General features: G+C 37.9%; 1 protein-coding gene across 1 annotated transcript in view; it reads right to left on the reverse strand.

Annotated features, from left to right (window-relative positions):
• Positions 1–14,288, reverse strand: part of DZANK1 (double zinc ribbon and ankyrin repeat domains 1) — a gene marked incomplete at both ends in the record, with an annotated part of 66,964 nt that overhangs the window by 39,583 nt on the left and 13,093 nt on the right. Inside the window, 3 exons of the mRNA XM_084247719.1 lie at positions 6,597–6,714; positions 11,181–11,266; positions 13,924–14,042. Coding sequence (XP_084103845.1) covers positions 6,597–6,714; positions 11,181–11,266; positions 13,924–14,042 — 323 coding nt within the window. The remainder of the gene's footprint in view (positions 1–6,596; positions 6,715–11,180; positions 11,267–13,923; positions 14,043–14,288) is intronic.

Genomic DNA, 14,288 nt, shown 5'->3' on the forward strand with positions numbered 1-14,288 from the left:
TCACCCATATATTCCTGGCTGATGGAGACTGTGGAGATGCAAGAAAACTCAGGATAAAGTAAAACCTGGGTGTTATTTAAAAACACTCTGAAATTTTAATGTTCTGCTCAGTCAACACATAAATTCATCAACAGAGAATGGAAGCCTCACTGAGTCAGGTGTTTGAGCACAAATCTTCAATTTAACATTAAGCTATGCAAGCCCAGACTTAAAAATAAAAACAAACAAGCAAAAAACACAACCTGAAATCAGGTGCCACACACTGCAGGGGAGATAATATGAAAGGTTTAATCCAAGGAAACAAAAAACAAAATAACAATGCTAGGAGAAAAGTCAGAATCCAGAATCATTATAGTATTTTATCTAAAATGTTCAGAATTCAAGGGAAAATTATAAGACTGGAAAAAAAAAAGTGCAACCCATAGTCAGGGGTAAAAAACAGTCCATACAAATTTCTCTGAATGTCCCAGATACTGGATTTAACAAAGATTTCAAAATGACTATTATAAACCTGTCCAAAAAATGAAAAGAAGCCACGGTTAAAAAAATATATTTTTAAGGTATGATGAAAATTATCCAAAAAATAGGAAATCTCAATGAAGAGAAATAATAAAATGGAGCCAAATCAAAACCTAGAGTTGAAAAGTAAAATAACTGAAATTTCAAAAATCTCCAAAGTGACTCAACACAGGCTAAAGATGACAGAAGAAGCAATTAACGTGAATACAGAGCAATGGAAACCTTCAAATTTCAAGAACAGAAAGAAAAAAGATTGAAGAAAATAAACACACCATAAAAGACCTGTGGAACAACACCAAGAATATCAACATATGTGTAATGAGAATCCCAAAAGAGGAAGAGGAAGAGAAAAGGGCAGAAAAAGAATCTGAAGAGATAATGGCCAAAAATCTTCCACATTTGAAGAAAAATATTAACCTACAGCTCCATAAATTCAATTAGTCTCAAGAAAAACAAACACAATGATATTCACATCTGCGTACATAGTCAAACTGTTATGTGTCAAAAACAAAGAGAAAATCTTGACAGTAACAATAGGGGAAAAAGTACTTATACCATAAATCAAAAACCATGGTGGCGTGGTAGAATGATATATTCAGAAGGATTAAATTAAAAAAAAACTTTCAAACAAGAGTCTATCTTTAATAAAACTATCCTTCAAAAGTAAAGTAAAAAGAGCATTCTCAGATCAACAAAGAGAAAGAAATTGCGATCAGATGTGCCTTTTAGTAAAGGCCATCCTTCAGTCTGAAAATAAGTAACACTGGGTGATAACCTGAGTTTACAGAAATGAAGAAATAAGAGACAAGATATAAGAAGTATATAGGTAAATATAAATGCCTCCATAAGCATGTTTTCTCATCGTTAAATGAAATAAGATGGTTTAATACTGCACTTTTAGTTTATAACACATATAGTGTAAAATGTGCTGATATAGAAAAGATAAGAAAAAGGGGAAGGAAAGGAAAATATATTGGAGCAAATTTTCTGTATTTTAATGGAGTTAAGTTATTCTGAAATAGACTGTGATATAGCATTAGAACATAACTTTAAAGAATAATTTTTAAAAATCAACATAAGAATTAAGATGGTAAACTAAAAATTACTAATTTAACACAAAAAGGCAGCAAAAGAGGAACAGGGGAACAAAAACCATGAAATAAATAGAAAATAAACAAGACGGCATACATAAATCCAATCATATCAATAAAGACATTAAATGTGAACAGACAAAACACCGTACTCAAAGGCAGAAACCGTCCCACTGGGTTAAAACGCAAGACCCAACTATATACTGTTCACTAGAGATATACCCTAAAATCAAATATACAAATAGGTTGAAAACAAATGTATAGGAAATGATATGTAATATAAATAGTAACCACAAGGGAAATGGAGTGGCTACATAAATATCAGGAGAAAGAGGATTTTAAAACAAGAAATATTACTAGAGATAAAGAGACCATTTATGGTTAAGTCAGTAAATCAGGAAGACAGCAGCTTTAAATGCACATGAACCCAACAACAAAAACCCGGAATGAACAAAGCAAAAACTTGAGGAAGGACCTACCTCTCAACTGACCACTCTTAAGTTCCAATTTTTACTGGTGGACCATGATGGTGTTTTGGCTCTCCAAAAATCAGCATTAATTTAGAGCCAGTAAGCCCTAAAGATTTGTGTATTTCCTTCTCCCCAGTGTATAGTCGCTCTACTGAAAACAGTCCCTTGAAAAAGACGGAGGAAGTTGCATGATATGTACTTGCAACGATGCAGGGTCCATTCTCAAGGAGACCCTCTCTTATTTCAATCAAGGAGTTCTGGCTTTGTGAATGACTTAGGTGTGGAAACTGAGTGAGACACTTGGATGCTTCACTGTGGTGAACAGATTCTGGACAACAAGACCTAGGGTTTGTTTTTTTTCAAATCTCAGTTATCTAGACCAGCCTATATACTAGTAGGCTGCCTATCTACTTCATCCCTAGACAGCCAGGATCAGGTTCTGATTACGGATGCATCACTGCTGCCCTTTACTGTAGATGTGCCACTTTATCTTTTGCAGCTAAGTCCTGACACTTGACCCTGCAACTCTAGAACTCTACTAGGCCCCACTGACATCAGGAAGCCTAACTCCATGGTGGCATCACCCATGATCATGTCTGTCCTAAAGAGGAAAACAGCCATAGAACTTTTTAAGAATGCAGGTCCTCCTTTTACTAATATATCCCTCAATGCTGAAGTAAAGGAAGCGTCTTTGGTGCCTTCTTGTGATATGTGGTTGGGGTTTGAGGGAAAGGGCACAGAACACAAAGGACAAAGCTATTCCACCATTCCTATCTTCCTCCACATGACGCCAGGGTAGTGTTGCTAGCCCAGTCTTACTAAACACGGGCCACTATTGAGTCCAAGTTTTAGTCAGCCAACAAAAAGCAGAGCCACCACTAACTGCATTAGTCAAAACATTAAATCCAGAAACTATAAAAAAAAGCATGTAAAACAATAGTTTGGCCCAATTTAGTGTGTTATATCTTGCCATTATTTAAAATCCACTCCTGCTACCTATTTCCCAAGATTCTGCCCATATATATTAGCAAAATCATATTCTTCCTGTAAGCTAGCTCCTGCTGGATCACAGTGTGTGCTTGTCCCTCTCTGCAGCGTGCTGGAATTGGACGATAGTAATGTGACAGGAGGGCTATTATGGATCTTTAGGAGGATAACCATCCTCTTTGAAGTCCACCATCCCAGGTGAGGTTATCACAGAGATTTCAAACAAAGGAAGCTAGTATCCTCAGAAAGGCAGGTAAACTACATCCACTGGCAAGAAGGCTCTAAGTAACTTTCAGCTCAAGGTTGTCAGTTTCATCTAGGCCCAACCCAATACCTCCATCAAGTTTCAGGATCCCACTGTTTCCCAATGAGTGCCCTAACTTTCATATAAGACACATGGTGATAAAGTGAATTCAGTTGATGTTACAGCTTACCAACATATACAATTAAATTTTGTGTTTAATTTTGGCACTAGAACACTGGATCTACAACAAATTGAGTGTTAGAGCTACCATGGGTGCTCTCTAGTTCTCAGATTATGACTTAAGGTCCTGAGCAAGTCAGTTTCTGGGAATGTTCCTATACTCTGGAGACTCCATTCATACCAAAGTCCTTGCAGTTATCACAATTGCCACTATATTAAGTGCAGCATCCACCTGGCCACTCAAGATACTTGCTTCTGTTCGCACTTCATCACTGTCAGTGACATGTGGTGATAGCTTGATTAATTGTCATGCCTCTTCATGCTGTCCATTACTGGCATCCTGTTTCCCATTAAAGCAACTCAGTGCTGTTCTTGAGCAAAGAGAAGACCAAACCACTCCCCAAATCCCGTATCTATAGGTCTGTCTCTTTCTTTTTTTTTTTTAAAGATTTATTTATTTATGCATACAAGAACTGGGGTACAGGCCAGAGGTGTGGGGGGGGGTGAGAGGATTCACCAGAGACAGAGTGAGAAGCAGAGCAGGTGGATCTATTGAAATACACTGTTGAGGGTTGCAGCGGGCGAGTCAGGAGAGGTCTGCTACACCATGTGGGTCACCTCCCTGGTTGGGAGTCGAACTCGTGCTGCAGTGACTGTGGATTGCTTCATAGTGTCTTAACCTGTTGTGCTACCAAGGAGGCCCCTCTATAGGTCTATTTCTTTTTTTTTTTTTAAGATTTATTTATTTATTTATACAAGCACTGGGTACAGTCAGAAGAGCGGGAGGGTGAGAGAATTCACCAGAGCCAGAGTGGGGAACAAAACAGGCAGACTTGACGAAGTACACTGCTGAGGGGAGCAGTGGGCAGCAGGAGAGGTCTGCACGCCATGTGGGACCCTCGCTGGCAGCCAGGAATCGAACTGGCACTGCAGAGGCTGCGCCACCAGGGAGTCCCTCTATAGGTCTATTTCTTCAGGCCACTTCTGGTATCAATTCTGTATCAGAGTCCAGTCAGAAGACGGAAACCACACAGTAGTTCAAACAAGGAAAGTTTAATTTAAATAATTATTAACTAGTAACAGAGGATTCACTATTAACAGGTAAAGCGAACTCTAAAGAATATAGGAATACGCAATACAGGTAGGAGGCTACTACCTCCATGGCTGAAGTAGAGAACCCAAATATGACCAAATTTGGAAGAGGCACTTAACTAAATTGCTTGTGGCTGTTGCCCACTGGATGACAGAAGTTTCAATGGGGTAACACAAATCAGAGCCAGCAACAAAACACCACCCAGTGGGGTCCTCTAAAACTCATTAGGGATTTCCCATTGGAAGCTGGCAGGCATGCTGGGAAGCCATGTGCAGAGATGCTGCTGAATATTTCTGGGAAATCGCCCAGAAGGAAGCCTCTGGAAACTGGCTGGGATGCCAGGGAAACTCACTGAGAAACTATTTCTGGGAGAGCATTAAAATCTACCGCGGTTAGGTACAACTAGGTGTTCTGAAGGTTAGCTGAGCACCATCAGAGTAAAAAGAGAGCAAAGCATACCAGAATCCAAAAGAAAGGCCAGTCCATTCTCCTACAATGTCCCTCTGCTGACAAAAATTCACATCAAGCCAGCTGGCAAAGGAGGACTGTTTAAAGGGTCCAATGCCAGTACCACAGGACTGGACAATAAAGGGTAGACTTGGAGCTGAGAGGTACACCTTTGCATCTCTCTATCAAGACTCATGTCTTGGGTCTCCAGCCAGGATTTGCCCCCTTTGAACCTCAGAATCCCAGTTGAGAGAAGAACATAATAAGTGCTCAACAAATAGCTTTAATTACAGAGCTGTTTGTATATTGTATTAATAAATATAATAGGGGAGGCAGTACAGATAATTCAAAATCCATCATCTTAAATATTTATAATCTCTGATAAACTTTTCTTCCTGCAAAAATAAATTTCTGAAAATATGTCTTCAGGCCAGTAAAAAAATAACTTTGACGCTGTACCATTCAATCTAAGCAGGGGAAGTTCAAACCAGTGGGACTTGTTTATATTTGATTTGCTATATAGGCAGTACAGATAATTCAAAGTTCATCATTTTAAATATTTATAATCTCTGATAAACTTTTCTTCCTGTAAAAGTAAATTTCTGAAAATATGTCTTCAGGCATATAAAAAAATAACTTTGACGCTGTACCATTCACTCTAAGCAGGGAAAGTTCAAACCAGTGGGGCCTGCTTATACTTTATTTGCTCTATTAACTTTTTCAAGGAGTTAAAAAATATATTAAAGTAAATGAATTTCTACAACATAGCCATTTAGTATGTGACCTTTTCCTAGAAGGCATAATTCAATTCTAAAACTCTAGACTTGGAACTCATTGAATTAGCAACTTTTTCTTAGTGACTATCATTTTCTAAAAGGTCATTTTACGCTGAACATCATGGACTCTTTAATTCCATTTGTAAAACTTAATCTGGGGGAAAAAAACTGTAAAGTATCAAGTGCAGAAAAGATAGACATTTTGGTGAAGGTTTTGATTTTTACTAAGCTAAGTATGTTGTTTTGGCTTTAGTAATTAATCTATGATTAATAAATGATTAAATTAAATTAAGAATAAATTAATTTATTATTTCTATAAAACTGGTGATAGGATAAAATTAATTCTCCAGACTTAATCAGCCAAAGCTTTTAAATTTAAATATAGTGATCAGTTTCTAGCTTATACAAACAACTTCTCTGAACAGAATGATGTAGCTTATAGATATGTAGACTTGTAATTTTTTCTAGAATTTCTTCCCTTGCTGTACCCACATTATGAATAGAAATCTCACATGAGTAGCAAATAACGTATTTATCCATGCATGTAGCACTGAACATTTCAGCCTATTTCTCAGCCTGGACTTCTGCAAGACCACACAAAAGACATGGCATTACAAACAAGTTTTTCCATTCTTAAAAGGAAATCTGGATAATAGGAGATTAACCTACCAGGAATTCTTTCAACAAGCACTTTTGTTTGTGGTTCGTGTGTGCCAGCTACTATGCTACTGCTACAAATAAAGATCAGATAAGCCAATGAAAGAAATTTTAAAGGATTTTGCTGCTCACCTGAGCTCCCTCTGGGGGTGGGAGACGATGGCCAAATATGAGCGGGACAGGAGAGCCACATTCTTGACAGAAGCGAGCAAAAGGATCAGATGGGCGGGGGGTAAGGCAGTGGGCACACCTACAACAAAAGAGGTTCCTGATTGGCCATTTTTCTAAAGGTTCATAGTAAGAAGTCAGGTGAAAATATTTTTTAAAGACATTTTAAAATACAAAATAAAAAGCAGGCCACTTTCAGGGCTGTGGACCATGTTTAAGACAGGTAATGTTTCTCTAGTGATTTTATCCAGGTATAAGTGGCCTCATACCTGAAACCTACAAGTGCTTTCACCTGTAGGCTGGCCTACTTTATTTCCTGATAGTGGCAGGAATTTTATCAGCAGCCTTGATCCCACTTCTGAATGGGGCTCTCATTTGTAATATTACATTGTTTGAGAGTGAGCTCTGGTAACTCCAGTAATATCTAGGTTGCACTTCTCTGACTTCCCTCCTAACCACCATGCCCCAACTGAGTGACAAGTCATCTTGTCTGGTACTAGAGGGACACTGCCATTCAAGTCCTGCCCTTTTCTTCACTCACCTGGTTAGTCCCAAGGCTCTGAGCCTCAATAACACCTCACCCCATTTCTTGGGCAGCTGGATCCCATTAGTGACCCTTACCTACCTCCCTAGATTCTGGATATGAGCCAAAGTGAATGGAGTCCTGGAACTGGGTTTCCCTAGGAATACCGTGGCTACCGCCATGCCTCTCTACACAGCTTGGGCCCCTGATCCTAGGACCTATCCCTCCGAATTACCCTTCAGCATCTATGATGTTTGGGTCTTCTGAACTGGATTGCTTGGCTGCCTGCACCAGTCACTACCATAGCCTCTCAATAATGAAGATGACCACTTACCTTACACTATACACAAAACTTAACTCAAAATGGGTCAAAGACCTAAATAAGGGAAAAACTTCATGACGCTGGATTTGGCAATGACCTCTTAGATCTGATACCAAAAGCACATACAATAAAAGGAAAAATAGATAAACCTAACTTGATCAAAATTTAAAACTTTCATGTATCAAAGGATACTATAAATGGGAGAGAATATTTGCAAGCCATATATCTAATAAGGGATTAATAGCCAGAAAGTATATAGACCTCTTATAACTTAACAAAAAACTAACAATGCAAAAATGGGCAAAGAGCTTGAATAGGTATTTCTCCAAAAAAGATATCTAAATTGCTAAGAAGTATATGAAAAGATGCTCAACATCACTGCACTAAGGAAATGCAAATCAAAACCAGTGAGGTACTACTTCATACCTATAGGATGGCTATTATCAGCAAAATGGATAATAACAAGTATTAATGAGGTTGTGAAGAAACTGAAACTTTAGAAATTGCATTTACAAAGGGAAAACACAATGATGCAGCTGCTGTGGGAAGTAGTTTTCAGAATTACCATATAATTCAGTAATCTGAGTCCTATGTAAATATCCAAAAATTGAAAGCAGGGATTCAAACCGATACTTGTAATCCAATGTTCACAACAGCATTATTCACAACAGACAAATGTCCATCAACAGATGAATGGATAAACAAAATGTGGTCTAAACACACAATGGAATATTTTCATCTTTATTATGGAATGAAATTCTGATACATGCTATAACATGATCAACCTTGAAAACATTATGTTAAATGAAATAAGGCAGACACAAGAAGACAAATTGTCTGATTCCATTTATGTGAGGCAGCTAGAATAGACAAATTCATAGAAATAGAAAGTTTAACAGAGGTTGCCAAGGCCTGGAAGAATTCCGTAATGGGGAATTTTGTCGTAATGGGAGCTGACTTCTGTTTAGAATGATGGAAAGTTCTGGAAATGAAGAGTGGTGCTAGCTGCACAACGCTGTGAATGTACTTAATGCCACTGATGTATACACTCAGTAAGTGTCAAAATAGTAAATTTTATTTATGTATATTTCACCACAATGAAAGTATAAATAACCTTAAAATTGATTATATCATATAAAAGTAATAATGCATTGTGGGGTTCATATTTCTAGAAGTAAAATGAGTAACCACAATAGCTAAAAGCTATTGTTACTCAGTTGCTACAAGTATACTGTCATAAGGTTCTTACCATATACATGAAGTGGTATCATACTACTGAAAGACAAACAATGGGGGCCTCCCTGGTGGTGTAAGGCGTTAAGACGCAACCAATGAAGCTGTCCGCAGCCTCTGCAGCACAAGTTTGATCCCCGGGCGGCCAGGGAGCTACCCACCTGGCACAGCAGACCTCTCCTGTCTCGCCCGCTGCTTCCCCTCAGCAGTGTACTTCAGTCAATTTGCCTGTTCTGTTCCCCACTCAGTCTCTGGTGAATCCTCTCACTCCCCAAACCTCTGGCCTGTACCCCAGCTCTTGTATGCATAAATAAATAAATCTTTAAAAAAAAGACAATGAAAAATTTAAAATGTATACTATAAACCCCACAGCCACCACTAAAATAAGGTCATAACTAATAAGCAACAAAGGATGTAAAAAAAAATGGAATCATAAAACATACCACATAAATCCAAAAGAAGGCAGAAAAAAAAAGAAAAAGGTAGCAAAAAATAGATAAGACAAACAGAAAACAGTTAATTTAACAGTTAATTTAAATTCAAACATATCAATAATCAGAATAAATCTAGATACACTCAACACCCCAGTTAACATGCAGAAATTGTCATATTTTTAAAAGCAAGACCTAACTATATGCTGCTTAAAAAAAAAAAAACTTTAAGTAGAGAAATAAAAATAGGTTAAAAGTAAAAAAATGAAAAAAAAAAACCATAAACACTAATCAAATGAAAGTAGGAATGGTTACATTAGTATCACCCAAAATAGATTTCTAAAAAAAGAATTTTAGAAGGATAGATAATGATAAAGGGATCAATTAAGCAAAAGGACTTAAAAATCCAAAAGATTTATGTACTTAACAATAAATAAAAGTACATGAATCAAAAATCCTGATAGGACTGTAAGAATAGACAAATTAATAATTATAGTCATAGATTGCAACATAACTTTTTCAACAAGTTATTAAACAATGGACGATCAGCAAAGACAAGACAATAATATAAACCAACTTAAACTAATTAACATTTATAGAACACTTATCCTAGCAAAATACACATCGTTTGAAATGCACATGCAGCAGACCTCTCCTGTCTCTCCCACTGCTCCCCTCAGCAGTGTATTTCAGTCAGTCTGCCTGTTCTGCTCCCGACTCTGTTTCTGGTGAATCCTCTCACCCCCTTCCCCCCCAGCACCTCTGGCCTACACCCTAGTTCTTATATGCATAAATAAATTTTAAAAATCTTTTAAAAATGTTCTCAGGAGGCAGTGCCTATATATATTAAAGTTCTGAATGACTATATTAGAAAAAAAGGAAAGCTTCAAATGGGTGACTTCATTTTCTATATTGAAGAAATCAGAATATACAAACAAAAATGAAAGTGTTGATGAGGATGCAGAGAAACTGGAATTCTCAATGCTGGTGAAAATGTAAAATGGAGGCGCCTCCCTCCATTGGTGGCGCAAGGAGTTAAGCGTCAGCACTATAAAGCTATTTGCAGCCCCTGCAGCATGAGTTCAATTCCCAGCCAGAGCCATGATCCACATGGTGCAGCAGACCTCTCCTGACTCACCCACTGCTCCCCTCAGCAGTGTATTTCAGTCAATTTGCCTGTTCTGTTGCCAACCCTGTCTCTGGTGAATCCTCTCACCACCACCCCCCCACCTCTGGCTTGTACCCCAGCTCCTGTATTCATAAATAAATAAATTTTTTAAAAAAGAAAATGTAAAATGTAATAACCTCTTTGGAAAACAGTTCGGCAGTCTCTTAAAAAGTTAAACAAACACCTATCATTTGACGCAGTCTTTCCTCTCCTAGGCATTTACCTAAGAGAATGGAAAAGTACATATATTTGCCTTTGACAACTTCTGCACAAATATTTCACAGTAGCTTTATCTCTAACAGCTAACAAGTAGAAATAACCCAGCTGTCTATCCACGGGTAACTGAATAAACAAATTGTGATGTGTCCATACAATGGAATATTACTTTCGAACAAAAATAATGGAATATTACTCAGGAATAAAAAGAAATAAATATTTGATACCTACAACAAATGGGTGATCTCTAAATAATCAGGCAGCATGAAAGAAGCCTGGCAAACAAGAGCACATACTGAATGATTCCATTTGTATGTGGAACAAATGCAAACTAAGCTTTAGTGACAAGAAGCAGATCAATAGTTGCCTGTGGATGTAAAAGTGCACAAGGGTACAGTGTAGGAAACTTCTGAAAGTGTTGGATTTCCTCATTCCCTTGATTACGGTGTTAGTTTCACGTTATATACATAATGTCAAATGTACTTTTTAAATATATATATTTTTATGTTAATCATTCCTTTAAAATTTGTAAAAATTTAATTATAAAAACAATTAGGGGTGGACAAACATCATTGTTGAGTCCCATCCTTAAATTCTTTTTACCACATCTGTCTTAGTGGGATTTATGGAATAGTAAAGAGAATGTGATACTTACTTGAGAAAGTCTGTCTCCCTTTGAATTCTCATAATCTCTGTGTTTGTCAAACTCTTCTGGTCAGTTATGTGTGCGAAACTAGAGAACTAAAATTAAGAATACAGATAAAATCATGGCAAAAGCTATGTAAAATTCCATTAAAAACTTACTTCAATGTTTTGTCTTACCACATCCAGAAGTCCTTTTAAAAACCATGATAGACAAAGTCATAATTATGACCCTAATACCCAAAATTTTACAAATTGAAGTACTATTCATAACCAGACATGTGTATTTCACTAAAAAAAATGTTTACAAGTAAAGATATCTGAGTTTAGGGGCCTCCCCGGTGGCGCAGCGGTTGAGCGCTGGGTTGCAGAGCTACCGGCAGCCTCTGTGGCGCCGGTTCGATCCCCGGCTGCTCCCTGGCCACCGGAGGAGGGTCCCGCATGGCGTGCAGACCTCTCCTGCCGCCTGCTGCTCCCCTCAGCAGTGTACTTCGGTCCTTCTGCCTGCTCTGCCCCCCTCTCTTGCTCTGGTGAATTCTCTCACCCTCCCGTGCTTCTGACTGTGCCCAGTGCATGTATAAACAGGCAAACAAACAAATAAATAAATAAATGAAACATGCCTCCATTAAAAAAAAAAAAAAGTTTAAAGATATCTGAGTTTACCATAAGGCAGACCAGATTTTAGAATTTAAAAACCTAAGTTAGCATTCATTTTTCTGTAAGGTTATATCCCTGGGGAACTCAAAAGAACTCACCTATAAAAACTTTTGCAGCAACTACTAACTCTTATACAGAAACACTAAACTCGATTTATATATTTTTATTTGAGCATTCACTTTGTACCAGGCACTGTGTTTGATGCAAGGAGAGGGAAAAAAATAAATATTATATGGTTCTTGCCCTTAAGGAGCTGAAGAAGGGTACATACAAAATATAGAAATGCACTGGTAACACATTTGTGTGTTAAGTCTCATAGGAAACTAGAGGAGGGTATCATCACTTTCACTTACTCCGGTGAGAGGGGCTTCCCAAGCAGTAACACCTAAATTGGAACTGGGAGAGTAAAGTTTAGCAAATGGTCATAAGTGGTCAAAAGTGTGCCATTTGCAAAGGCACAGTGGCAGAGTAGCGTCTGGCCTATCCTGAGACTCAGTGGGCTTGATGTGGTCTAGAGGTCCACATGAAAGGCGTGAGACAGAAAAAAGGAAGGAATGTGATGTAGAGAAACTAACAGGGAGGGTATGACAGTAAAATGTTCTTGGGGTTTTGTTGTCATTATCTCCTTGACATTTTGCAATGACCTTATGAGGTGGGTAATATTATCCCCATTTTATTTTACTTTTATAGTAAGCTTTTGAAGATAATTTCAAACTTACCAGGAAAGTTGCCGTATAACTTTTGTATACTCAGCTTGAATGATTGTATATGTTAACATTTTGCCCCTAGCTCTTTCATTCTCTCTCCCTCTGCATCGTGCGAGACTAAGCTGAAGTCATTATGTCCTTTTACCCCCTAAATACTCTCTGAAAACTAGTCAGATCTCCCAAACTTGTCTCTGTGTTCCCAGTTTTGGGGGGATTCTGAATCTCCAAATCATTACATATTGTTTTACTCTACTTTTTCCTCAGCAACAACAACTCTCAAATAACTAAGTGAGTAAGGTAACCTAAATTTTGTGTGCAAAGAGAAATAGTTCTTTCTGGACGCACTATAGATAATCATGGTTCTGTGAGCCTGTTTTTCTAAAAATACCTAAGACTGTTTTGTTATATTTATTCTTTAAAGGATACTTTTTCTCAAAAATAGTCTTCTAATATGGGCTACGCTGGTAAGCATTGCTCACAGGAGTTGACTGAGCTCATTACTTTATTGGTAACCAGATTATCATTTTTTTTATTAATTAATTTTTTTTCTTACATTGTTGTAGTCCCCATAGTTCTCCCGCCATCGTATCCCTCACCAACCATCACCATGTCTCCTTGTATTCAACCCTCCTCTGGTTTTCCCCCCTCCCATCGAGCTGAGGCATACAGGTTATTACTCTTTTTTGACGGGGTTTTCAAGTAGGAATTATTAGGTCTGTGTTCCTCTGGCATGGGCTTTGTGATCTTCCAGAAAATACAGTGAGTTCATATCAATTTCTTTGTAACCTCTCACTTTTGCTGTACTTGTTACAGCTGCCAAGATTTTTTCCAGGGCTGACTTAAATTCATCTTGAATATTCAATTCAAATGTCATCTCTTCAAGGAAGCCTTCTGTTATCCCCTGAACTAGAACCACTCTTGTTTGTTCTCCATGTTCATTCTCTATTCTAGGGGTTCTCAGATTTGAATATGCATCAGAAGGGCTAATTAAAGCAGATTACTGGGCCCACCCCCATGGTCTCTGATTCAGTAAGTCTGGAATGGGGCCTGAGGATTTGCATTTCTAATGAGTTACCATATGATCCTGATGCCCCAGTATCTGGAGACCACACTCTATCCCATCATCTCCCAGCCTTATCTTTTTCATGGCATATCACTATTTAAATTTTTTTTTTTTTTGGTATCTACATGTTTATTATCTACCTGCCCTCACCTGTGATAAAATGTATGCCTCGGGAGTACAGGGACCTTTCTTGTCTAATACACTATTTCCAGCCCTGGAATAGTGGCTGCAAATGGTGAAAGGCTACGAGACATTGTCTTAAAGTACTTCATGGGAAGAGTAAAAATTAGCAGGTATTTAGTACCCTAAAGGCTCTCCTTAGAAGTTACCTGGGACTGATGGGCGTGTGTTATAGAATCTTCTTCTTCATGGTAAGTCTCCAGGGGACTGTCTGAGAAGCGAAGATCTTTCCAAATCTTAGGGTCAGTTCTTTCACCTACCTCGAGGTCTACAAGTATATCAAAAACAGCATTCTGTGAACATCTGTAATTATATATGTAATCATGCAAATGCATCTTCATAGTTGGAAACCTTTTAATAAGTGGCTACTGTCATCACATTCTTTCCCTAGAAACAGCAACTATATAAGAAACCCTCCCCCTTCAATGAAAAAGCACTGAGAAAGGAAAAGATAGCCCAGACTAAGAATATTTAAATCTGCCCTGCTACATTCCACAACCTTCCACATCAAGCT

This window comes from Talpa europaea (assembly GCF_964194135.1).
Source record: "Talpa europaea genome assembly, chromosome: 11".
NCBI lineage: Eukaryota > Metazoa > Chordata > Mammalia > Eulipotyphla > Talpidae > Talpa > Talpa europaea.